This window comes from Mycteria americana, chromosome 14, assembly GCF_035582795.1.
Source record: "Mycteria americana isolate JAX WOST 10 ecotype Jacksonville Zoo and Gardens chromosome 14, USCA_MyAme_1.0, whole genome shotgun sequence".
In the NCBI taxonomy this organism is placed as follows: Eukaryota; Metazoa; Chordata; class Aves; order Ciconiiformes; family Ciconiidae; genus Mycteria; species Mycteria americana.
Window position 1 is genome coordinate 16015872 of NC_134378.1, and position 27429 is coordinate 16043300.

Here is a 27429-nt window from a genome sequence, read left to right on the forward strand (position 1 = left end):
CCTGGTGCAGCTGGATTCTGGCAGAGGCTGAGGACCTTTCGGAGACAGATTTTTTTTTTTTTTTTTCTCCAAGCATCATTTTAAGGTATTAAATTGGTCTCAGGAGTAAGATACAATGAGCACAGAAGACTAACCAGCAACACTGCTAACAAGCAGCTCTGAAAAGGCTTTCTCCAGGGCTCAACAGCTTGGCTTGACCAGATTTAAAGGGCTGGATCAAAGACAACATCCTGGGTGGGGATGAAAGGTCTCATAAATGGACATCACGGCAGTGGGGGAGAGCCCACAGGGGCTATCAAGGCAGGCGGGGCTGTTATAGGGGGATTTTCCTTAGTACTGTATGTGAATATTACATCTCACACGTGCATCTCTCTGCCTGTCTCTCTACACAAGTGGATTTCATGGAGTCTGGTTTCTTGATAAATGTCTAGAGAGAAACTTATCCAAAAGGGAGGTGATACAAGCTATGTGGATTAGCTCACTGGAGAATGAGATGATACGGTGGAAAACAGTCCTGAAAATGCTGGGGAAATGGGGATTACTGTTGTGGTTTAGCCCCAGCCGGCAACTAAGCACCACGCAGCCGCTCGCTCACTCTGTCCGATGGGATGGGGGAGAGAATTGGAAGAGCAAAAATAAGAAAACTCTAGGGTTGAGATAAAGACAGTTTAATAGGGAAAGCAAAAGCCGCGCACGCAAGCGAAGCAAAGCAAGGAATTCCTTCACTCCTTCCCGTGGGCAGGCAGGGGTTCAGCCATCTCCAGGAAAGCAGGGCTCTATCACGCGTAACGGTGACTTGGGAAGACAAACGCCATCACTCCAAACGTCCCCCCCTTCCTCCTTCTTACCCAGCTTTATATACTGAGCATGACGCCATATGGTATGGAATAGCCCTTTGGTCAGTTTGGATCAACTGTCCCGGCCGTGTCCCCTCCCAGCTTCTTCTGCACCTGACAGAGCATGGGAAGCTGAAAAGTCCTTGACCAGTGCAGCAACAACTAAAACATCTCTGTATTATCAACACTGTTTTCAGCACAAATCCAAAACATAGCCCCATACCAGCCACTATAAAGAAAATTAACTCTAGCTCGGCTGAAACCAGGACAATTACATAGATCATCCTACCAGCCAACCGCAGATAAAATACCCCGCGTACCCTATGGCTGGGAAGATGACCCAGACAAAGTGAGCATTAGGGAACCAGAAGAAAGAGGATGTAGGCAAAAACAGAAAAATGGTGGTAACTGAGGTTATTACAGCTGGGTTTCTATGCCTTTGGTCTTCTTCCATTCTTGGCCAATGGAGCTGTACTGGTGGGAAAACGTGAAACACTATGGTGAGGATACGATCTCTCCTCCACAAGTAAAACAGAAAAGATCAGCATCTATGTCTGCTTTCTGTGATGCCTTTGGGGTCTCTGAGCTTAGTTTTGCGCTCCCAGATCCTGAAAACCAGCTACTTTGCTCTGGGTCTCTTCCAAAGCAGTTTTAGAGCTCCTGCTGTAAAACTTGCTTCCTTACTCTTCCTCTGATGTCAGCTTGTTCAGTCAAGTCCTGGGAATCAGTTCTGAGCTGGGAACATTGCAAATGCTAACTGCATACATTTTCCTGGAGTCTTTCATATGCTAAAACCCTCTCTCTTTGTGTTTCATGGGTTTGGAATAGCAGAATTATTCATTATTCTACAGTTAGAGTCTGGTTCATGTCCCAGTTTTATTCCAGTTTCTGATCATTGAATCCTATGGAGGGATAGCATCCTCGTTAACAACTTCCAAGATGGAATAACCTGTCTAAGAAAGAGCAGTAGCTGTTGATTTCTATTTTCTCCCATTAGATTTTACAAGGAGGCACATCAGAAGCAGAAGGCAAGACTTTATTTGAACTTTAAACTGGGGAACTATTAGTACCACGTGAGAAGAAATGGAGTTGCCACTGTACGAAAAATGTTATGACGTTAGGAAAACAGAGGATGCCAGTGACCTGCATTATCTGAGCTTCTCCCCAGACGCCAGGAACTTTGTAATCGGTTTCAGCTGTCACTTCTCATCTTGTCCTTCCCCGTCCAAACCCCAGGATCCCGCAGTGGTGCTGACTTCTTCAGGGACAAAACCGCATCCCTTAGCACTCCCAATCACACCTGATATTTTTGATGTGCTAATGGAGCAGATGCGTGTGGCTTTTTCCTCCTCCTCCTGCATGGCAGGGCAGTTCTGCCAGGGGCTGCATTGCAGTTTCATGTCCTTGCCACGCGGTCCTGCTCTGCTGCTGTCACCGTGCAATGCTCCCCTTGAGACACTGCCGTTCACGCTGTGTGCGCTGGCAATAACTTTTTGCAGAAAAGGTGAAGATTTGAGATGGGCCCTTTGCTGTGAACAAAGTACAGCCTATGCCTGCCCCTACTGAATTTCCCAGTATGCCGCCTTAAATATTTGGCTCTTAAATCTGTACTTAAACCTCTCCTCTGTGGGTCCCCACCCCTGGTCTGCTTTGGCCATTGTTCCGCTGCTGCCCGAGCCCACGTTCACCGGGAGACGTGAGCAGAGACTTGAGCCGCTGCTGACTCTCCAGCCTAGCTTGGAAAGTGCATGTGGTTTTATTGCTAAACACGTGCATGCACAGTCAAGCCGCCCACCTGCTCTGTTGCTCTCAGTGCTCATGGGCTCGGGAGAAGGAGGAGGAGGAGGTAGCTCTGAACAGCCATCACGGGCATGGCTGCAGTCTGGCGATAAGGTGCCCCTGGCCCAGCAATGCCCAGGGTCAGAAGTTGTCCCACCTTCATGATTACTTTATCAGTGCAGTTGAAATGTGAAAAGGCGCTGGAGAGGGTTCGGGCCACCTCCGTGAGCCCAGCCCGTCTGCGACACAAACCATAACCCATCCCTCTCTGCGGCGTGCAGCCGCCTCGATGCAGACTGCAGCTGCGTTGGTACATTTACGCACTAGACCTTGAAGATGTTTGACTGTTTGTTTTCCTTTCAATGCCATAAGCAAACTCACTGACTGTGAAAAGGGATAAATTAGCATCTCCAAAGACTGAGTCTCTCTTTATTCTGAAAACAAGCAAAGAGGCAGCAGCAGCTCAGGCTCCCTCATCCTCCCTCCCTGTGCCGTGCCAGCACAGCTCTTCATGGAACTGGCCCAAGCCACGTATGTTTTTGTGAGCCATACAGATTTTAAGCACTTGGCTGGGTCTGTGAACACGGAGGTCAGTTGTAGCTTCTTAGATGAGGCCAAACAGGCTGATCACTGCATTGATTTTTAGCCTGTACTGCTCGGACTGAGTGCAGTAACTTGTATTTCAAAGTCTCTTTAAATCATATTGTTTCAGTTCCAGCATTACCGTCACAAGCCTATGCAGCTTTCTGCTGCTCAATGAGCCATGTGGCATGAGCAAGCCTCATGTGCCAGGCTACCACGCAGGCATGTCGCATATCTCACCTGGGGCTTCACCTACCCCAGGCTCTGGCTTCTACTGGGACCTTCTGTGCTGGCCTCCAGGCAGCTGCCTGCCTCTCCCGCTGTGCGTTCCCCAAAGCTCTGGGCTAGCCAGAGCTGCCGAGCAGTAAACTTCAGAGTGGCCGGACAGTCTCATGCATGCTGATCCCAGCTGAGGGGTGCGGAGGAGAAGCTCGGTGAAGCCCAGAGCCCCTCAGCTGCCAGCCTGGCCTTTGAGTCATGCAGTCACAGCAGGTCCTGGGGGAAGCCTGTATTTTTAGACTACGTCTGCCTTTCCTTGCACGCCGTGGTAAACTGTTTATAAGCCCTTCTGCTTATGAGACCTCTGAAGTAAGCAGGGAGACGCTGGGCTGGGTGCTGCTGTGCTGATCCCACCTGGCACCCAGCAATCAGCAATGAGGATGGGAACGGTGGGTTTGTAAGTACCAAACAGAGGAGATGCTGAGCTGGATGGACTTAGGGTCAGTCCAAGTGTGGTCACTGCTGTGGTAGCAAATGCATACAGAGAAAAGGCAGAAGATAGATGAAGCCCGTGCTTACCCTCTGTCTTCCAGCCTTTCACCCACACATCTGGCTCAGCTGTGCCTTCATGCACCTTCATGTGTCCCTGTGCTAGGACAGGGCTCCAGCATCCCCCCTTCCTCTGGCCGGTGGTGCCTGTCCCTGACTTCTCGTTCCAGGTCCCAAAGCAAGGAAAAGACATGCAAAAGGTTGGTTAGGTTGGATAGAGCTGGGAAGAGCACAGTTGCTGAAACAACTGGCCAAATTTAAAGCCATAATACCTGTAATTTTTGCAAAGTGCCATTCTGAATTCCTAAGCGTGGCTGTGTGTCCTGTCCCATGTACTGGCACATTTCCTTATTACACTAATGCACCGTCCTGGATTTCTGCTGTGGCTTCCCCATCTCTAATACCTTCCCTACCTACATCAAGGGGTTTTTGGCTCAGGGTGGCCCTCTGCTATTTTGCAGCAGCTATAACTTGGATCCAGGAAATTTCCCTTGAAAGCACACTAAAGTGCTACCAACAAGGTCTGAATCTTAACCCCAAATCCTCCTTTCATTTGAATGATCCTCACTCAGCTATAATCCCCACGGTTTCTGAAGGGTATTGGCCAAAGTAAACTCTGTCAATATAAAGACCGTTAGCTATTGTGTTTTGGTGGGCTAACGATCACTGTTGGTCCCAAAGGGGCTGAGCTGCCTTGAGGAATTCCTTCAGCCTTTCCAGTCTGTCCATCTTTACCAGCTGACCACAGACCACATCCTACACAGGTATCCCAAATCTGGAACTTTATTTATAAAATGACTCATACAGGGACACGCAGTCCTGAACCACTTCAGCTTAACAGGGCAAAATTACTAGGCAGGGCACACTGCGACCTCTGAAGATGACTGGAGCTAATTTGCCAGGGGCTGGTTTGTAGATGCGAAGCCTCTTTATGTGCTGCTTGAGGGAACAAGCTCGTGTTCTTACATTGCTGAGTATATGCCAATGAATGCCACCATGCTATGTACAGACTTTAATAAGAACTTTTCCCCTAAATTAGATGGAGGAGATGAAAATGGCTTGGCAAAACGATGCAACCTCAGAAAGTATTCCCAGAGAGCTCTGGAGCAACTCAACCGCGGACACGCAGTAAATTATTCAAAGGGCTGCCTCCATTTCTCTGCTCCCTTCCTTCCAGGTGAACTACAATCCATAGAGTGGGATATACTTTCTTCCTTATGTAGCTATATTTAGATCATTCCTGCCAGCCATGGTGGGAGGAAAAGACCAACAGTTCCCAGCAAACACACAATGATGAACATCCAGAGGAAGATCCTATCAATGACCATTGCAACGTACTTCCAGTCTTCCTTCACCTGGGAACACAGAGATGAAAGGCCGATTATTAACGTTTATTTGAGACTATAACTTATGAAGACTACTAGTGCTTTATTCCAAAATAGGATATTTTAATTTAAGTCCAGAGATAGGAGGGGAAGGTCTCGCTTACATTTAGTGGTCCTACATGATGGCAAAGATTTAGTCTGTCAGTCGCTGATGTGGGAGAGAGGTTCCCAGACTGCGTGGGTGTGCATGTGCAATTGCAAACCCTGTTCACAGCTCCCCAGGGATGACGTACGCCCGTGGATAATTAAGCTCGTCTGCACACTCACTATCCCATTTTCCATGAGCAACAGCTGTAACTGGGTGTGTAAACGAGGCTGCAATTCAAACTGGGGAGGGTGGGGTGTGGGGGGGAAGAAATTACTCATTTCCCCATGCTCGTAAACAGATTTGCTTACAGATTAAAGAAGCCAAACTTTCTGCGAAGGGATTTACAGCTTTGGGTGAGTAAGCAGTGAAAATGAACCAGAAAATAAAAGAAGTGGTCTTCCTCACTCTGCTTTTTCCCCACTTTTGTCTTGCTGTGAGAGGATTTTCCAGCAATTCCTCTCTGGGGAGGGCTAGTACTTATTAATACCATCAGGCAAGAATTGTAAATGGCTATTTCATTAAGTAAGAAACCACATACATATGGAAACCTCTTTTATTACATTGCTGTTATTAATTTCTTTCCCAGGAAAAGGACTGATCAGATGGCAAAGTTTTATTTGATATGGCTGTACCCATTATAATTTCCTACAATATACCACTTGGTGATTAATAGACCCGAGGGCTGAAATTTGGCACGCTGCCTCGCTCTTTAGGGAAAACATCTCAGCGGGAGCTAGCTCAAACCTCTTCGGTGGCTGTGATTGCAGCAAGTCAGGAGTGTGGTGTAAGGAGGAAGCAAAGCCAAGGCTGTGCTTTGCTGGGGCTGCTTTACTGCACCTACCAGTCTGCGACCCGGAGCAAACAGTGGCTTCGCCATGCCCAAAGCTGCCACCTACATTGGGCTGTAGCATGCGTGAAAAGCACAGTACAATAATAATATAACACTAATGGTACAGGCCTTTTCATCCACAGATGCTACATTTGTTTTAAACAGATAATAATAAGGGAGCAGCCCAGAACAGTAGGTGTGAGCTAGAACACAATTTGTATGAGACCTGGTTTGTTTGTTTGGGTTTTTTTTAAGGTTTTTCTGATTATGCTGGAAATTAATTTTGGTAAGGGAAGAAATCCAAACATCAATGAAATAGCCATTTGCAGCAGATGATGTTTTCACAGGTACAGTGGCAACTTCAGGTCCTAAAATATTATGATCTGTCAAGCACCAAACAAACAAGCTCTGAGCACAACGCAGTGACTCTGAAAACTCACCTTGAGTCTTCTCTTTCTTCATCAGTCATGGATGCACCACTAGATTTTATCTTATACCTCGTGGGTGGTGCAGAGAAATCATGATGTGTCAGAGGGAGAGAATATACAATCCTGGCTTCTGTGACCAATGTCGTGACACTTTATTGAGCTAAGAGAACAATTCCTTTCAGGTAAGCTGTGTGCATTTACCTCATTTTGGCGTGCTGAACCCTTCACAAACCGATCGTGAATCTTCCAATGTATTTGCAAAGTACCTTTTGTCACTTCAACACAGACAACGTTCAGCTGAAGCAATGTCAACAAAGCGAGCTCTTTAACTACGCCTCTCGTTGTTTGCCATGTGGACTGCTTGGTTAGGCCTTTAACTCATCTGGGGTTGCTCCGGCTCCTTGGCTCAGTAAGCAGCGTTGTAAACTGGGAAACGAGGCACGCACTGGAGAGCGTATCATATTTTCCCATAATTTGTTCTCTGAACAAAGCATCTTAAATTTCTGGAACACCTGAACATTTTCAGAAGTGTAAGAATCGGTTAAATGTTTTCGTGCAATGGATAATTTTGTTCCCTTTAAAAACAGCACCAAGTTAGGCAGGTCTTTACTATTCAATAGGCAGAAGTAAAGAACTGAGGTTCATCCTGAAGCTTGTTATCTTCTTGGGGGAAACCATGTTGTTTTATGATTGTACATAAGCCCTTAGCACATCCATCTATAATTAGGGAGAGTAAAAGAAATAGTGACCCTTGAAATCAAAAAGAATTCTCTCATGCCAAGGATAAGGTCTCAGTGGATAACTCCCCTTTGCTGTATGTTTTCTGACTTATCACTTGCTGAGAGTTGGAGTGAGTCTCTGATGCTTAAAATTCCTGGTGAGAGGGCCAGCTAAGCAAGTTCTGGATGATTGTGTTTATGGGATTAGTGTCCCACGATGCAACCAATGTGTAAAGAAAATCTGAAATTTACCATCTGATGTCCAACTGGAAAGCCGGGTTGAGTAAATAGTGCCCCGTTCTGGCAAAATAAGCTTTTTTGAGTATTTGTGCTAGTAAAAGTAAGTGCTAGATCACACGAAGAAAATAAATGAACTAGATGAGTTTCTTTTAGAGAAAAGAAGGGGGAAATGAGAGAAGAGGAACAACTTGAAAAGTTCAACAGAAATTTGCTTTCAAATGTAATGGTGTATGCATAAATACTCAGCCCATCTTGAAAATGATGGCTGGGAGTGCATCAGATGTTTGCAAAATCAATATCCAGCTTCAGACCGAGAGCACAGAAGGGTGAAATTGGAAATTATGGGAGACAATGAAAAAAAAAAAAGAGTAGGAGGAAAAGAAAATTATCTGGATTTTTTGTTTTGTTTTGTTTTCTGACAGCGCTGTAGCATGTCCCTGTGGTCCAGCACCTCACGTGGAGCATGATCCGCAGAGGCCTCTCTGACATCTACGCAGCTGTCAACATCTGCCACCCCAGCTCCTGAGCTGTATTTTGATTAGTTTTTAAGAAGCTCACTCAAAACTATTTTCAGGAAAGGATCAGGGGCAGGAACCAGCTGACTTCCCCACCCCCAAATTCCCAAAAAGTAAGGGAATCTGCAGCTCTTCCCTGGTCCATCTCCTTGCAGGTCTGAGCAGTGGGAAGAGGGCGTCCTGCCCCAGGATCTGAGTGGAGGGTTGAGGTGCCTTGGTGACATCTGATCCCCGGGACCCAGAGCCTGCAACACAGATTAGAGCAGTACCGGGTGGTTTTATTGTATTTTGTTAAAAATAAACCGGTGAGATTATCCCATGCTTCCCCCCCCTCAGCTACATTCTCTCCCATTTTATTTTTAAGCTATCTTCCAAGTCTTCTTCTTAGAGTAGTCCGGAGATGCACACAGGCATGAGGACAACAAGGCTTTCCAGACGGTGCTGTTGGTGTCTGTTTTGGCTCGTGTGTGACATGCAACTTGTTTTGCTTCTCAGTCTGTAATTAATTTCTAGTGGCATTTCTATGATAGGCTGGGACAATTTGGTCTTGCATTTTCCCCAGCGTACCGTTGTGCTCGTACTGTTTGCAGATATCTTTTTGTAACAAACAACTGCCTCTTGCATTTCCCATTTTCTCTTTGCTGAAGCACTTCATTAAATGAGCTATTTACTTTTAATTTAGAAGCACTGCCCCCGTGGCAATGGTGCTTTAGAAAAAACCCAGGAACTTCAAAAGAAGCTCTGTTCTTATTCTGGGAAGGTGCATGTCTCTGAAAATATTACCCAAGAGACAGCGAGCTGTGTCTCAGGGGCTGCAGCTGCATCAGAGGTGCCTGCTGATAGATTTGTCGAAGACTTCCATGAAGAAATGGCACAATATGATTTTAAGATGAAAGCAAATTTCTGAGTACTGATAATTTCCCCAATAAATTCTCATTTTATTAGATCAGTTCTGCTCCTTACAGTACATTTCAATTCCAGAAGATATGTTTCCTTCTTCTTTGTCATTTCCACCTGGAGAAAAAAATGTGCTTTCCTACTTGACATTACTTGGATCCAGAAAAAGAGAATAGTATAGCCTCAGACCAGGCTCAGCAATTATTCCCTCGAATCTGAAAACCCAACCTCTGCCTACTGTGCCAACCACAACTGCTGCGAAAGAGCAGAAAACTGCGGGCAGGTTTGCAGGCTTTTCCTGGGGAGCCTGGTGCATCGGTGGTCCTGGGGGTGACCCTTCTCTGCTCATTGCTGGATGTTTTCCTGGTGCCTTTGCTCGGAGCCTGGACTGGCAGGAGGTCTGGTCAGAGCCCTGAAAGCTGCTCCTTTTCTTCTGCTTTTGATGTTTAGTGCTCTAAATAGGATAGTGCTTTCTCAGGATAATCACTTCATGTCAAGAGGGAAGAGCAGTGGAAGGTATAAGAAGAAAATTCGTGGCTTCTGAAGACTGTTTTCATTTTAAAGAAAGTTGCAATCATGGATTAAAAGGAAAGAACCCAAGATATTCATTGACTCAGTTCTTGATGATACCAATGAGCTTAGCAGAAAGAGAATCAGTTGAAATGGGAAGTATTATTGGTGTAATATTCTTTCATTTGCACCACAGGGAAACAAGTGAGTTAAAATCAACTGACTTCCATGGGTTTACTTGCAATTAGGGTTAGGATGAGCGAGCAGAGTTTAATTCTCACAGTCCTAATGTGCTTGTGAAGTGCTTTAGCCCAGCAAAGAGTGCTGGGCTGTCAACTAATGACGATGGGGATTCACAGCCCATCTCTGCCACAGATTTGTTCTGTGACCTTGAACAGGTCACCTCATCTCTGTATTTTGGCTGTCACTCCTCAATATGAGGAATAAACAGTTACTTCCTCAAAGGGATGTTGTGAAGTGAAATACATTACAGAACAGAGGCCTCTCAAACTATGGTACCAAAGAGTATATAAATGGACAGTAGCACTTAATCTTTTGTTGTTGCTGCTAGAAGTGCTCAGTGCTGTGAAAAATACAAATATAAAGACACTCTTCATGCCCAGGAAGTCTTGCTTAAAAGCACTATGACTTGCACTGATGCTAAATCTTGAGATAATCAAACTGTAAGCACAGCTGAAAAAGTACCTTTTGCTGGCGGATCCCTCTAGGAAAAGCTAGATAAGACTTTTCTTTAGCAAGAACACTAACTTCAGGTTATCTTGTGGCTTACTTCATTATGGCCATAATTAGCTACCACACCGTATCCATAGTATTGCAGGGGAAGAGCTACAAGAGGTGTGAAAGGATGTGGCATTTGTACGTGCATCACCATCTCCATTAAAAGAAATCCTTTCAGCCTCTACTCTGCTTCTCTATTTGTAGCCATATTTACCCCTTCAGAGTAAGTGTGAAATTTGTCTGTCCACCCACCTTCCTGCACAGAGCCAACTGCTCCTGTGGAAGTCCACTAATGAGGAATCGCAACACGCAGAGCTAAACATACCCTGCAACGTCTCCACGCTACTATGCGCTTCCCACATCCACAACCTATTTTGGAAATTTGCTTTCCTAGGCTCAGTAGCCAGAGTCAATGCTTAATAAAAAACAGAGAGTGTGAATTCCCCGTCTGTCAGAGGCTTCTCTATAAAGAATGGCTGCTATGTTCCCATCAGATGACTGCTTTTTGGGTCTCTCTCACAATCTCAGCTGCTTCCTTCCTACCTAACAACAACTTCACTCCTATTTTGTGCTGGAGAATCCTATTGTTCTAGAGCAGCCCTGAGCATGGTCTGGTTGTGCTAGCTCCTTCACCCACATGCTTGCCAAGACCCCAAGGACAAGCTCTCCAGCCGTGCCTATAGTGGCCAATGTGTTCAAAAGCCACAACATAAGGGATGGCTGAGCCTGCATCAGCAAGTATACTCTCTGTATAGCCCCAGGTTTGGTGGGGCTTCCTTAGCAGATAATTTTTGACTTACCCAAGAAGAGCAGGCTAAGTTAGCATACTTACTGAGAAATCCGCGTCTTCTGCTCGCAGGTGGTCTGCAATGTAGTGAACCCCTTCCACTGCCAGTTTCAGGGCTGGGGACATCAACAAAAGATGTTGCTCTTTAGCACTGTGAGTCTTGCTTCCTTGAGCTGGTGTGCCAGCTGCCTCGCCCTTTTTGCATTTACACTTGCACTGCGGGGGCTTGTGAGGGGGCTGCTCTTCATTTAGGTGGCACGGCTGGGATGCTGGAGAGCCAGTGGATTGGCCATTGGTCTGGGAAGAGTCCTCTTGCAGGTAGCAATACTGGATGCTCCGGGACCTACAGCGGATACTCCCTTCCTCTGCCTTGTTGGGGCTGTACATCTGCTGAACACTTAGTGATCTGCCTTTTGAGATGGAGGTGGTCTGGGTGTCGCTCAGGGGATGGCATGAGGGCTGTGGAGAGGAGCAGGTCACCTGTACAGGCTCTGGGTGCAGCACCGAGTACTGCCCAGAAGGGGACTTGCAGATAGGCTGAGGCTTGGCTGGCTCCTCGAGGTGGGCACAGAAGGAAGATGTGGGTGATGGCTCATTAGTCTGGGGGCTGGGGGAAGATGAGGTAGTGAAGTTGGGTTCCACGTCGATCTCAGACCAAAGCCTTGGTGTATTCGTTATTTTGTGCATGGATTCAATGAGCTTCTTGCAATTGTCTTTCACTGCAGAGGGACGTTTCATGAAGAGGAGGCGTGGGACTATGTCAAGGAAGATCCTCCTCACCCAGTCAGGCATCGTGTGGGTACGTGGGGAACGATGGTGCACGTTGAGCACAAAGACAGTGATGATGATAGACAAGGTAACAAATATCATGGTGAAGAGAAGATACTCTCCAATCAGAGGGATGACCAAGGAGGTAGATGGGATGATCTCTGTGATAAGCAGCAGGAACACAGTGAGGGACAGCAGCACGGAGATGCACAAGGTTATCTTCTCTCCACACTCGGAGGGCAGGTAGAAGACCAGGACAGTCAGGCAGGAGATCAGCAGGCAAGGGATGATCAGATTGATTGTGTAGAACAGTGGCAGCCTCCGGATAATGAAGGAGTAAGTTATATCGGGGTAGATCTCTGTGCAGCATTCGTATTTCTTGCTGTTGTAATTGCCCACAGCGTTGATGATGACCCATTCCCCGCTCTCCCAGTAGTCCAGCTGGTCCACATGACTATGCATGCTCACCAAGTCTATCTTGGCTTTGTCATAGGTCCAGGAGCCAAACTTCATTGTACAGTTTTGCTGGTCAAAGGGGAAGAAGGTAACATCAATGCTGCAGGAGCTCTTATAGATAGCAGGGGGCATCCATTTAATTCTCCCATCATAGAAGAGGTGGGCCTTGGTCAGGTGGGTGACTGCAAAGTCACCATCAGCACTGGGGAGAGATAGAAGATAAAAAAGACTAAGGCTTCTCTTGAGACATCTCAACTCCGCTAAAGAAATAGGACATTTAGTGCCTGCTTCCAAAAATGCACTCAGGACACCTGAGAGATGCAACAGGCACATCCTGTGCAAATACTGGATCCATCCACTCTATCCAGTGGGTTGTGAACTCTGTTGGCTTATGCAAGCACTGGATTTGCATGCAAATGTCAGCCCTCACCTTGCATAAGTCAGGTCCTTGAGGTGAATGTACACAAGTTTTCCTCAAAAGTGTCCCATAAATGCCCTGGAAAGGGTTGAGTTTGCTTTAGAGAGGTGGAACGAACCACTATCAGGTAGTGTGTCTGTGGGCTCTGCAGAATTAATTGTGACAGCTGCTATAAATGAAACAGTATTGGGTAATCATTCAGTCTCTTACACGAAAAACAGCAAGAACATCCTATTAATAGGAATAATGAAAGTTAATCTCTTGATTTCCCAGTAAGGAGAGAGCTGTCTTTTACGGTGTCTTCTTACAGGGACTCTCAATTGGGGTCTGTGTGCTGGTATAAGATAAATAGATAACAACCCAGGATTTTATATCAGAAAGCCATTTTCCAGCCAGTGAAAAAGCTATTGCATAAACAGCATTTTTTTGGTTTGGATCTGCTTTCCTCAGCTGGTCAGTGCACTGATTTCCCACAGCACCATGCCATGTACCCGTGACACCGGCTGCTTCCAGCTTGTCATGGGGACTGGGATACAAGTGAAGGAGATCAAAAAAGGCAACAGGACAGGCAAGGGCACTGGAGATTTGGGGGAAGAAAGAGCACCAAGAAATGCCATACTTGAGCTGTAATAGTGTTGCAGAAAGGAGGGAGATGGAGAAACTCTGGGAATGGGCTCCCCAGCCCTGGAGACAGCCCTGTCCTCCACCTGCCTCAGCATCACCAGCCGCAGCTCCGCTCCTTCCTCACGGCTTAAACATTGAACCTGCCGCTTGTCCCAGTGCGTGGAGGCCACAGAAAGAAATTAGCTCATTAATATATTCAATTAGCACAGCAGGTAATTAATGCCCTGCATGGCTATGCCGTCAAGAAACGCTGTTCCTCCCCTGCTCTCAGTGAGGAGGACATGTGGACTGTGACACTTAAACTCCACGTCTGGGGCCATGTCCACAGGTACCTTCTCTACAGCAGCGTCCTTCCTCCAGGCAGTGTCTGCAGGATCTGCAGCCTGCGTTTTACCTTACACAAAGAGGCAAAACTGAAGCGTTCAGAGCTGCACAAGCGGCATATCTCCTTGTGCAAATAATTATCGTGATGGAGACTGGATGTTTGAATCAGAAAATTACACCTTCACCTGAAAATGAGCCAAGCCCCTACATCTGCAGCCCCTTTGTGCAGTGACTAGCTGAAACTTCAAACACTCTCTCTCCCTTGATTTCTACTTGCAGACAGAGGATTTTGGTATCCTTGGATGGTCACAACCTGGATCAAACACCCTGGTTCAAGGAGCCTTAAAATGTGGGTGAGGTTTGGATAGAGCTGCAATTTTTTTCATCATGAGCAAATGTCTGAAAGGTTGAAATCCCAACCAAAAACAGCAGGTGGAATCTGTTTGTAGAGCAATGCCCTCAAGTCTAGCTACAGGATAGAGAAAAGAGCATCCAAAAGCAGGGAGGGAATTGGGGACCATCTTACACGCTCGCCTCAAGCCTCTGCAGAGCTCGGGGATAGAGAGGAAGAAGCCTGTTGTGTGATGCCGAGTCACAAACAGCAACGCTGCTAAACAAAGGGGAAGCTGAGCAGGGGAGGGAGAGCTTCTGCTAAAAACTTGAGATGAATTATTCAGGCTGATATAGATAGAAAGCTCTCTGCTCCTGCCCAGCCCTCCCGGCTGGAGCCGATCCAGCCTGCAGCCGCTTTCCCAGCAATCGGCAAACTCCCGTGGCCCCGCTCTGCTGCTGCAGCACTCAGATGTGCCGTGACAGCAGCGGTACAGCGACGGGGCGCATGGGGGTCTCACCCCTCCTCCTCCTCACCAGCAGCAAGAGAAACAGTGCAGGGACAACTCGGCGGGGCCCCTCAACCTGCTGAAGGCAGAGGAACTTCCCTAAATTTATTTCTTTAGGACATCATCCACTAATTCGTATGCAAAAGGGAAAAAAAAGACTTTCTGATATTTCACCTTGTCCTGTGAAGCATCCTCATCAGTCCATGACTACACTGGCTTCCAGTGAGACTGGTGTAGTATTGCTCATTTTGGGAAACAGTGGCCCGCAGTGAGCTGTCTTGGCTAACACGGTATCTGGGCAGAGCTGGCACAGGCCCCCGACCCCCAGGATCACAGCCCAGATCTTTGTCTTTTGACACAATTTTCCAGGTTGCTTGAATTAATGGAAAAATAAACTCAGAATTACTGTGTGGTGGAGAACCAGGTTTTTACTAAGCTGTTCTTTGTTTCTATAATGGAAAGCCTTTGCTCTTTGTGGCATATTTTGGAAAAACAAAAGAACACAAAAGGACCCAGTGCTTTTTGACCTCTGAACTGGACTTTTTCTAAAGGTTTAAAATGTCTTTTTTTTTTTTTTTTAGACAGCAAATCTAAAACGATGTACAAACCCAGACTGCTGTCTCAAAGGGATCAAGGCAAAACCACCATTTTGTTTTACTCCGATGCAAATTAAACCGAAAAAAATGCCATTATACCATCCACCCAACTCCTTTCTTACCTCTTCTTTCTCAAATCTAATTTACACTCCAGGACCACTTGCTTTGCATGAAAACCATCTTTTTTTTTCTCCTGGGTTTTGCCTGCACTGTAAAGCCAGATTGAGACATGAAACATGCGCAGCAAGTGACAGTCCAGTGTTTGCTGTTCTCAGGGGTTTTCTTTCTAAATCTCGATAGGAATTTGGAATCCAATTCTGCATTTAATGAGATCTCTGAGGCATGATTAAATCATTCATTAATGGAACATTATGTTTATAATTGGACTCATATTACGGAAAAGGGATAATGAGCATCCACTGGTGATTCCCTTCTTAGGTAGAGCGATGTGTAAGTGGCTGGGTAAACACCACAGGTGTGTGCTTTCCCTTATGAAAACTGTTGGAAAAGGGCATGAAACTCTTGCTAAAAATTCATCCAGGAACAATAATAATTCACGTAATTGTGTTCCATTCCCAGAAATGTCTTGTCTGGCAGTTTTGCAGTCTCTGCGTGACTAGCCACACGCCTCTCTTCTGCAAGCGTAGATGTAACCAGTGTGATGCTGCAGATCCTGTCTGTCAATTATTTCCATAAATGATCTGCTTCTTTGATGAGGAAGATATTTTTTAATTGCTTGCCTAACAAACCCAGCCTCATCCTGGGTCCTCTTCGGCTCACACATTACTACAAATAACACTGGTACTGCCTTCCAAGCTGGATTTTTTTGCCTGCAGTGCCATGGCAGGAGTGAAACCAGCAGCAGAATAGCTTCTTGTATTTGAGAACCAGCTAATGACTCTGAGGAGCCATAAAACACCCTGGGATCCTCCTGCTTCTCCCTCACCAATCTAACAGGGCTGCGAAACAATTCCTGACTTTACTGGGCACATTTGAACTTCTCATTGCAGTTCAATGTAGAGATATTTGAGCAATTTGTAGGCAGGGTAAATTAGCCATGCTGCTGTACATAGACTGTATCCAAGCCAGCTATATTGTGCAAAGGTAGTGTTCACAGTTGTCTTAACTCTTTGTGCATACATATATTTTTGCATCCTTCTCCAAGCTTACCACCCACACTGGACCTTCAAGCATATGCTTGCTGGATTGGAAGCTATGCTTGCTGGCGCCCTGCCATTGCAAGGTGAACCTAGAGAGATGCTTTCATCCTCGGTGAGACTTCCATTCTGCTCCTCTTGACATGAGGAAGGGAGCAAACAAAGTCATCTGGCTGTCGATGGTCTTCCAAAGCCTTTCCCCAATCTCCTCCAAGGGATGAAGTTGAGACAACCGACTGCAAATGAAGTCTGCAGTTATGAGATTGGGGAAACTCTGTTTTCTTGTGGAAAGCTTTGCTGTGGGAAAACCCATTCTTGGCCCAGTTGTGCCCACAGCCCTGACTGCATAACATGAATATTTCCTTAGACGGGAAGGTGGGAGATCTGATATAGTGGGATGGAGAAAATCTGCAGTCATTCCTTTATAGTGGTAGCACATTTTCATCTCATTCAGTCTAGACCACTGTGTTGTGACAGTTGTCACGAAAAACCATTTGGAAGAAGGAGCAAGCGCAAGGTAAACATCACAACAAGAACTTGACAATTAAGATAGTCAGGCTCTCCTGATTACTCTGACCTGACAGCTCTAAAAATCTGTCAGTAATAAAGTACTGGAGCTCTTATATTCTCATGTCAAATACAACAGTGCACACCAATAAAGAGAGAAGACAGTCACTTATTCCTTTGCCAACGGAAATAGTGCTGCTGGGTTCTGCAGCCTTTGATTCCTCATTTTGAGAATAAAGCCTGCTCTTCTAAAATCTTCTAAGTTTATAAGGGTTCAAGAATGGCATTGTTCTACTGGCAGCCATCAACTGTATTTCATTAGAAAGCTCTGCTGATGGAGATTTTTTTTTTCCCAGTTTCTATTTTCCTGCAGTTGGGAGATACATCATTTCACAAAATTAAATGTTTTCAGAATGCATGTAAATGAGGCACACATTTATTTTAATTTCTGATTATACAATTTAAATCCAAACAGAGCTTTAAAAGCCTGAAAATTAGCTATATACATATACGGATATAGCTAGACTGTCCTCATTTAAAGCATTTTTCATGGAACAGCAGTAACCAAGACAAATTGGAGTTTCAAGACCCCTTTAAAGAATTTACCCTGCACCCTTTTTGTAGACATTAAAGAGATGCTTCTGTAATCTTCAGATTAGAATACTCTCCAAAGGCAAATCAGAGAATATTTTGTATAACGGTTGTTTTGTGCTACCAAATGATAACCACAAATTCACAGGTTGGAAGGGACCTCTGGAGATTGTTAAGTCCAAACTCCCTGCTCAAAGCAGGGTCAGCAACAAGAGGATCAGGACCTTGTCCAGTTGGGTTTTAAAAATCTCCAAGGTGTTGGCAACTTGGGTACAAAACAGATGTGCGGATCTTGGGTACATAGATGGAGGTGTCAATGTGCTGATGAGTACTTCCGTAGGTCCCATCCCAGCTTCTGCTTGCTTCAGATGTTTAGAAATCATTGGTAACTGAAATTTTGATCATTCCTCAGTAAAATAGGCATCTGTCTCAGAAATGTCTGCTACGCTGATGAAATAAGCACAAGTTTCTCAGAAGGCTCTAACAGTGCTAAATTTGTGCATTTTCCTTTGACTCTTCCCTTTGCCAAGCATCCTCATCAGCATTTTGTAGGCAAAACTCTAGCTCTGTCCTTAGCATAATGGTAGGAGAAGTCCTTGGATGCTAACTCAGCAACAGCCCATGAGAGAGATCCCTCTTATGAATTTCTTTCTCAGTTCCTGTATTACTGGATAGACTTTGGCAGCAAACCTCAAAAGGCATCTAGAGATACAATTCCTCTCCAGAAACATAGTCGTTTAAACTCACAGAAGAATCAGGAAAGCTTAAGTGTGAAGTAGCGATTATGGGCCTATAATAAGTACAATCTGGTGCAAAATGACACGATCTGTGCAAGTACACACTCAAACACAAAGAAAAATGTCAAGAATGTTTCCAATATTTTAAAGGTTAGACTAGGGCATCTTTTGGTATTTCTCCTCCAAACAGCTTTGGGATGAGTCAGGAAACCAGTGTTACTCTGTAAGTCTCCCTGGTTGCAAACATCATAGTATAGTTCAAAAGAGCAAGCCGCTATGGTATAGTTCAAAAGAAGTCTTTGCTTTCTCATGATTTTCAAAAGCCACCTGCCAGATGATCTTCTAACCCAGCCCAGTAATCCTTTGTGTCCATATTACCAACGGGTGAATTCCTCAAGATATTTCCTGCTCCTAATTACAGAAATTTGTATTTGAATTCCCTTCATGTATGATCTTGTCTTTTATTCTTTTTTTTGGTGACTATGGAGGCTAAGGCAGGGATTTCTTTTTGGAAAAGCTAACACCAGAAAATATTGAGAAAAAAGAAAATTTTGAAGTCTGAATGTTCCCAGTAGCTTCTTCCCAGGTTTTACAATTGTCAAGCTAGAGAAGATAAATGCTATCATGAATACCCGGTTGAAAACTAGCCAGGGAAGCTCACATTTCAAGTTCCCTGTCCATCCATTAGGCTCAAGGACATGGTCTGGCATTCCTCTGCGCAGCCTTTAGCAGCTGGAGCACCTGGCTGCCAACCTGCTGTTTCAGGGTTTTCTTCCCTGGAGTTTCTATGTTGCATGGGGTCCAAATGGCTCAACACAGTGGTGCAGAAGCAAAAAAAAAAAAAATTGAAATGCAGCCCCAAGGGCTTATTCCCTGATTAGACAAAAAAAAAAGGTGGGTTGGTTTTTTTTACTTAAAATATACAAAAGAAAACTAAAATGTGCTTAAAGTCCATTCATGAATGGGAAAATAAATCAATGCAGAGGATTAGATAATCCATTTATAAATGATTTTGTGGTGTCTGAAGAGCCTTTACAGCCTCAGATAAGGAACAGCTGGCCTTCTTGGCAGAGAAGAAGAGGCTTTGTCGCTTCACTATTAACTCATATTCCTCTGTTATACATATGTTTTGTCACATCTAGTAGAAACTATTTACAGAGTCTTGGAACTTATCTCATCAAGCCTGAGAATTCAACAGCATATTAATTTCCCTGTAGGATATTAATTTGGTTTTAGATTCCTTATGAATGTTGACAACTACATATACTCTCTAGGCCAAACCAGCTGAGTTTACTGATTTAATTTGGGCCTCTAGAGTGGGTAAATGGAATTTTTTGACAATAATGAGCTTAGATATGAGAATAACCTCACAAGAAACGGTTAGGTTTCCTTAAAGATGTAAATCTCAAATCAATTTAAATTTCACCATTTCTATATATACCCCAAGATGAAAACAAAAGAGGCATTTGTATAATCTCCTGTCCAGAAAGTCTTTTTTCCAAAGCATACCATCCCAAACAGAAATACCATACTTCTGCCAGAGCATGTGATAAGCAATAAATAATTCACATTAAAAAGCCTGTACGGTGCAAAAGACTGGTGTGGCCACTCTCTCTCTTCCACCAATGTCTCTGCACACAATTCTCTTGCTCTTAGGGACCCAGAATTCTGTGCATGTACTTCAAATTCCCTCTAAACAATACCTATATTATATATATATGTAAAATACGAGATGGAGTCCTTGTTAGTCACTCTCTTTGAGCCATGACTAGTCACTCTCTTTGCAAAGCCTTTCTTTCTGAAACATTTCTAGCTGAGATGCCCACAAGCAGAAACGCTGTCTGGTTGTGCAGTTGGTGAGCTGCCGTGCAGAAGAGCCTCACCTTGGTGTCCCATCATGCTACAGGTTTTGCCTTGCGTGCATTGCATTTGCCCTGCCTTGCCCTGCAACCCCTAAAAAACATGAAACCCGAGTGTTAGAGCAGTGCAACTAAGATATTGACTGCAGCTTCAGATGCGTTTGATAGGAAGTTAGGCAGAAGAGAGAAGTATATCCCAGGGCAGAAAACAGTTTACATAAGACTGTATGAAAGAGCATGGGCAAATATAGCTGCAAAGAGGTATAGAATTAAAAAATAATAGAATTAAAAAACCCATTACTGACTGGCTAATGGTTGGCGCCTACATCCATGTTTAATTCATCGATAAAGTAACCAATTAAAAATGCATGATAGACTCATGATAACCAACAGAGGAATGCATGATTATTGATGGTAAGTATGGATAAAGGGAGAAAAGGAGCTTGGGTTCAGGCAGCTGGGGCACTAGGCCTCCCTGCGTGGTAGCAGGTCAGCAGTATGGTTAGACTTGCTATCTGCCATACCTCCCTGCAAGTCAGACCAAGTCAAGCGACAAGGTAGGCAAGGCTGGAAGACTTGCACCCCAGACGAGGTTAAGGAGGATATTCTGGAATAGCTCCTGGGGCCAGCAGATAGGCAGCTGCTCCCTGGAGTCCTTGTAGTTGCTCAAGTGACAGCGGCAGTGAACTAGGACAGCAGGGCAGAGCATGCAAGGGCAGAAGCCAAAGGCTACCCAGCTCAGAGGTCTGGGTGCCCATTGACCTCTGGGGGCTGCTTTCAGCATGAAGTCCCAAACAGTCTAGAGCACAAAAGGATACCAAGGTTTCCTTCTTTAGTGCTAGGGCCCTCCTTGCATGGACCATGCTCATCAACCGTGATGAGCTTGGTGAGCCAAGGGAGCAGATCCAGAGATGACACCTCAGGCTCTTGTGTACCAGTAGCTCCAGCAAATGGATGGTTTGAAGCACAAAGGTCCCATAGACGATGGAGATTTGTGTAGCATTATTTCCTTTGGCACTACGGTCCACCACAACAACCACCAGAAACTCCGAAAACAATAATCCTTACCATTGTCATTAATTAAGCAATGAGAAGGTCAAGGACATTCATTTTTTCCAGTGGAAGCTGTGAACAGCTTTCTTGGCTGCAACGTGAGGCACTTGTAATATAATATTCACGCTCAGAGTGTGTCCCTGTAGGATAGGAAGGTCCAAGTGCCTATGAATTAGTCATTTCCATTGGTCTAATCTCTGAAAGGTGCTATGTGAGGATGCAGTGATTTCCAAGAGGTTTGCAATCACTCCACACCACTGAGGATCAGAGACAAGCTAATGGGAAAGATAACAATTTCCATAGTCTCCAAAGCTCACAATCCCCTGGACAGATTCCTCCGTCAGCCTTTTTTTTTTTTTTTTTTTAAACAAAAGCAAAATCATATCAAACTAGAACCAGGCAACTGTTTATTAAAAATGAGCCTGGCTTCCGCTGTGAGTGTTTTCTCTGAGTGTTAGCCACGTACAAAGATGGTTTTGTTTGATGCTTGCAGCAAGTGTTTTCTCTGGAGCCTGTGCTGGGGAGGGAGACTGGGATATCCTACATCATAGGAGACTGGAGAGCTCTGGTATGATAAGCCAAGGAGAAAACAGTCTTGGCACTTGGACAGTCTTTCTAAGAATATCAACACTCTCCAAAGGAAAGAAAGAAAATAACCACCTGCTCCCTAGGAAGTGTCCATACAAGAGACACATTTCAAGCATTTGGGATCAGAAACAAGTACTTATTTAAGAATAATCCTAGAATGGTATTGAGCTGACCTGAAACCTGTATTTGTAGACACACAAGTCTGACTTGTTTCAGCATATTTTCCTTACTTAAGCCCATCCTCAGTAACTGGCTTTTCCAGTTGATGGTGATGAATTAGGGGAGAGCTCCTTGGTGAAATGAAATTGAAGAGGACTGAAAGCTCAAATCCAGCTTAATCGTGTATCTGACATGTGAAGAGAAAACAATACCTGGCATCCCCTAATAAAACTCGCTGTCCAGAGAAAGGATCATTTGGAGAACAAAGCCCTTGTGATGAATGTTAGTCATGTCATTTAAGGCACGTCTGGGACAGATATTATGAGAATCTACATGGAATTCAACCGTAGAGAACAAAATAAGGAGGAATAGTTGCAAGAAGCACCTTTACACCATGGGCAGAGAAAATTTGCAAGGATGAGTTTGCCCTCTGGCCACAGTGCTCACACTCACTTGTTGTAGAGGACAATATCTGGCCTCCAGATGAGCTCCGAGGGGATTCGGATGGATGTGACATTTTCGTATTCTTGGGGGTCCCAGCGTAGCTTGTAGTCATGCCACTCCTGCCAAAAATGAGGCGGTTACAAAACTGGGAGAATTCAGATTGCAAAACTGAAAAGGAACATGGAAAAGCACATATTTTGGTGCACCCACCTGCTTCACCCACACGTTTGTGGTCATCATTTGATTTTTCTCATCCTGAAATGCAAGATCAGATATTGGTTACAGAAGCAGATGAAGTGGCCCAAGGAACTAATTAAATTTCTCTTAATTGTACTTCATTTCTGTAATTATAAATTGTTCTGCGATAAATGTAAGTTCCGTCTTGGAAATAAAAAGCAGATGTTTCTGTCATTTAACATGGGACAGGGCACAGCTGCCTGATACCACTGAACAGCTGAGCCTGCACCTAGGCAATCTTTTGAGCAGACAGACTTGAATTTATTGGGATTTTCCTCGGTGCTGATGGATTCAGCCTAGGACGATGGGGCCAGGCAGAGGAAAGAGCTCCACAGATTGGCTTCGACCTGGGCACTGAAGGAAGGGGAGTGATGGATATATATATCCTTACTCACACACGTGTGTGTGGATTACAATGCTCAGCTTTGTCTGCAAGTAGTGTTTAGTACTTCTACTGTGAAACGTTATCCGTGAACACAGTTCTGGAAACGTGAAGCTCAGCAGTGTTTCTCCTTCTACCAAATACATGAACTTAGAGCACTATGGATTGGATTTTCTGAATAAACCCAAGCTACTCTGCCGACACGTAACCCTTGGATGGCCTGGGGTATACCCATGCTGTCAATTGGTAGACGTTTTCCCAACTCTAAGTACAAATAGTATGGAAAGGTACTACTGTATATATATATATATACACATATATATATATACACACACACACACACACACACACTTTTAAATAATGTAAGGCAAATATAATGCTGGCAGCGCTGTAATAGAATGAATTACTGCTTGCTGCTTGCCATGTATGCTTGTTACAACCCCTGTGTAAATAACTAAGACAAATTATGTGGGGCAGAGCCTAGTGCTGGTCTGATTTAAGTGTCACACCAGGGCTCAGAGCTTATTTGTGTGGTTTTTTTCTTTTCTCTCTCTCTTTAGTCGGCATCAAAACCAGCTCAATTGACAGGGCTCATTTGGAAGCAAACTGCTTGTCATTAACCTTGCTCTTGTGGCAGTTCAGGATTAATTCTGAACATTAAAAGCCAGGAGATTCGGGGGGGGTGGGGGGCTGTGCCTCCCCCTTGCTGAGCCTCCTCACTGCTGTTGTGGCACCAAGTGTAAAACCTGATCAGAGATACCCTGGTCTGGGCTTAGGGGCCAGAAGCACATGGAGGAAGGAGGAACACAAAAACATTCAAATGAGCAACAAAGAAAGGAAAAATATCCAGCTACTTCTTTGGGTGCCGATGGGAGATGAGGAACGCCACTGGAGGAGGCTGCCGTGCCCTGGACTGGACCAATCCTCGAGCGTCTGCTTCTCTTACCACTTTGCAATCCAAGCATCTGAGGGAGTCCACCACAGTCCCTGCACTGGGGATCCCAGTTTCGCAGGTGCTACCTTTTACTGGAATTTTCCTCCCTGGCTGGGTGCAGACCCTTGGTGGAAACTCCTGCCCATCCCTACTCCTGAGGGCTCTGCCATCCTCCTGACCCAAGCGAAGAGTGACTCTAGTCCCATGGGTTTATCTCGTAGGGGGTTTGCAATGTGCTAATGACTGACTGCCGCCTCCGCCTGCACGGCTGACTTCTCCTGCACGGAGCCAGCCCAGAGGACAGTGGGTGATTCTGCAGCTGACGGTGGTGGTGCACTGCCTGGCCTCTTTTCTCAAGGTGAACGCAGCACGCAAGGTCCTGCAGAGACACAGGCTAAGGACTCCAAATGTGTTTCTCAGTGGCTGCTACTAGACACATGCTTGATCCCTTACCGCTTTTTTCTGGGCTCAGAAAACCCTCAGCACACCAGGGTGAGGTAAGGACATGCAGGGATGTCAAGTTCCACATTGATTTTTGTTCCCCCATGCCCAGCTTTTGTCAGCAGGAGCTGGGGTTTGAATATGTCTCTGGTTTCTCTTTCAGACTTCTTGTCGTTGGGAGCTGAACGTCAGGTCTAACAATTGCAGTGGGGTTTGCACCAAAACAGTGTCACTGTCGGGAAGGGGGAGAGACAGCTGAAGTGCGGCAGTGGTGGCAGAGGGTGTCATCAGTCCCCAGCCGCACAGACTGGGGCAGCAGGGGATGGGAGCTCTCCTCCAGCTGTACCCACCAGCCCCGGCACAGAACTGCCTGCTAGTTGCGCTTCTAACCACTGACATGATTTTAAGAAGATTAATTCTTCTTAAGTAAACTGGGAAAAGCACTACGAAGCAGGTGTATCGATCCCCCTTCTTCCACAATTCAGCAGCTGCATAATGGAAACTCTCTCATGCCTCCACAGTCACTAATGTCTCATCTTTAGTCTTATCAATTATTCAGATGAGAACCGTACAACTTCAACATTAGCAACTGCAAACAGCCCTGGATCCCTCAGGCTGACGTAAGAGAGAGGAGGGGAATGGAAGACCGTTTCTGTGCTGCAAAGCTGGAAGCTGATGGCTTGTGCACAAGGAGATGCAACTCTCCAGCAGCTAATGTCTTTGATTGCCCACCTCCCCCACCACCTCGGCTCTGCGTCCTCTGCATCTCAAAACTCTTATCTCAAAATATGAAATGTTGTGGCGAGTCATCTGTTATGATTGTCCCACGCCAGTAATGTCTTTAAGTTGCATTACACTCTCCATTATCAACCCTTTTACTCTGCCACACGAATACAGTAAAAAGCGACAGCAAGCCTCCAACAGCGAGGCCAATACTTGTTCAAGAGATGCGTATCTACACAAACACGCTGTCCTGGGAAGTGTTGCGTGCAAACAGGGACAGGAGAGAGAAGCATGCGGGAGCAAGATCTGTACAAGCTGGAAAGCCTGTGTGTGTGCTTAACATCTGCAGCCCTGCAGGGATCTCCTCTGGATTCCACACTTGACCCCAACACACTGTGACAGAGTAAATCCTTTAAATACTGTTTCAGTGCGCATCGGTCCGGAGCGCAAACCACTCCGTTTTGTACAAAGCATATGCAGTTTGCACATGTGTAACTTCTATTTGAGCAAGCATTCAGAAACAATTTTCCTGTTAATATCTGCCGGCTTAGCTAAAAACCCTCAAAACTTTCATTTGCAGAAAGCTCTTCAGGCAAGCTGTCTTCCAGAGATGTGTAAACCACTGTTCCTATTATCTTGTGTAAATTAGTGTTAATAATTATGGCTCAAATTCCAAATCAGCTATCAGGATTCTTCCTTAGCCAGGACTCTCTGGCATTTATGACAGTTGCTCCACTGCTCTGCTGTGAACGGTCCCACAGGTTTTGATAAGGAATTTGGGATTTTGCCTATAGTAAATGCAGAATAAAGGATCCACTTTGATGACCAGCCACTCACATGAGTCATCCCTCGTTCCAGCAGAGCTGTCTGCATGATAACTCTTCTCTGCTGAGAGCAAAGTCTTCCCAACCTGACCCTGGATCAGCCGGTAAAACCCACATGCACCAGAAGCCTTTCCCTGAGCCCCGACCCAGTTAATCGTGGCAGCTTGTTGCACGAACGGGTTGCACTTACAACATCGATGAGCTGGGCAATGGACAAGCCGAAGCGGACGAGGACCACATCGGAAATGTTGGCGACGGGGCGGGACCACTTGTTATAACCAGAAAAGAGTTTCTTCAGGAGACGCTCCTCCGCATGGGCTCGGGTTTCCACGTGACCGAAGGCTGTGGGGAAGGCATGGGGCACGGCAGCGTGAAACACGTGCAGCTCCAAGCGCCGGCGGAGCTGGAGCCTTCTCCGGGAGGGATCCCCAGGCTAAACCCAGCGACGGGCAAGCAGGGACACATGGGAGGGTGATGCCACCCTGGTGACTTGCCTCCCCGCTACCCCAGGCTTTGCCATGTATTTCTCACTCTGTTCACCCACCGTGGCCAATTCCCAGTGTAGGGTTTCTACTGCAGAGCAGGATTGGTCTGCAGAAAGTGGGGGCAGCAGTAAAACCATTTGAAAAACACCACATGGGCTATTGTCCCCTGAATCTGCTTTAATTTTTATGGCCACTTCGCAGCAAGTTTCCAGCACTGAAGTCTGCGAGCAGGAAAGAGGGATGCTAGAAGGGCAAGACAAAAAGGAAAACGCAGCCTCCTGCCAGGAGATAGGGATTTTGGATCAGATTTACACATAAAAACTGGCATCAAATGCATCAGAAAAAAAAAAAGGCAGACAGAAATTCAGCTCTTCAAACTAACCTTCATAGCTGGTCTTTCACAAAAACGGTGGGTGAAGGAAGAGGATGGGGGAGAGCACAAATTGGATAACAAGAGGGCAATTTCCCTCAAGAAAGACTTTAAAAGTTGGAGGCTGCAAGGAGCAGCCCTGACCCTGCACATACACTACAGGAACCGTCGGAGGTGCCTGTTGGTTATTAAAGATTAAAGCCACCTTTCTTCCGGGGGGCTGCCGGGGGGGCTGCGCTCCTGTGCCGGCTGCACGCAGACGCATCCTCCACCACGGACGGCGGGGAGAGGGAGCCGGGGGCTCTCCCCGCATCTCTCGTGGAACATGGCTCCTACTTAGTCTTTAGCTGCCCTGGATTATACAAAGGGAAGCATTAGCCGAGCGCTGGCTGCGCTCTCCCCAGCTGGAGCTGTAGCCCGGAGACACATTAACACACTTTACCCAGGGAAGAAAAACTCAAGCAAGAAGCAGGATGCTAAGCCCCTGCCTGTATTCTCCCTCCTGTCCCCTTCCCCACCGCAGCTTTTAACCCTTTCCCCAACAAATCAGGCAAGGAGCAGAAAATAAAAGCAAAGCGTTGCTCAGCAGAGGCTGGCGTTTAGGGGACTTGCAGTGATGGGGCAGGAGGACGCAGGAGTGGGGGAAATTCCTTGTTGACAGGGACCGGGCTTCGCAGCATGCCTTTGCGAGGCACAAGGGAGAAAAGAGCTAAAGAGCAGAGCAGGGGTAGCAAAGCTTTCTCAAACTTACCGGGGAAGACGCTGGCACACAGCAGGAGGAGGAGGTTTCCTTTCGACACGAGAAATCCCAT

General features: G+C 45.8%; 2 protein-coding genes across 2 annotated transcripts in view; one reads left to right on the forward strand and one right to left on the reverse strand.

The window, feature by feature from the left end:
- COL20A1 (collagen type XX alpha 1 chain) overlaps window positions 1-5160 on the forward strand; it is a 56294-nt gene extending 51134 nt beyond the window's left edge. Inside the window, exons 40-45 of the mRNA XM_075516953.1 lie at window positions 2650-2755; window positions 3116-3204; window positions 3607-3744; window positions 4647-4729; window positions 4868-5093; window positions 5143-5160. Coding sequence (XP_075373068.1) covers window positions 2650-2755; window positions 3116-3204; window positions 3607-3744; window positions 4647-4729; window positions 4868-5093; window positions 5143-5160 — 660 coding nt within the window. The remainder of the gene's footprint in view (window positions 1-2649; window positions 2756-3115; window positions 3205-3606; window positions 3745-4646; window positions 4730-4867; window positions 5094-5142) is intronic.
- A 34-nt stretch (window positions 5161-5194) lies between these two features.
- CHRNA4 (cholinergic receptor nicotinic alpha 4 subunit) lies at window positions 5195-27429 on the reverse strand. The gene is made up of 6 exons (XM_075516968.1): window positions 27369-27429; window positions 25953-26104; window positions 22432-22476; window positions 22231-22340; window positions 11147-12527; window positions 5195-5320 (listed from the first exon to the last, which is right to left on the reverse strand). The coding sequence occupies exons 1-6, from the start codon at window positions 27427-27429 to the stop codon at window positions 5195-5197; spliced, it is 1875 nt and encodes a 624-aa protein (XP_075373083.1).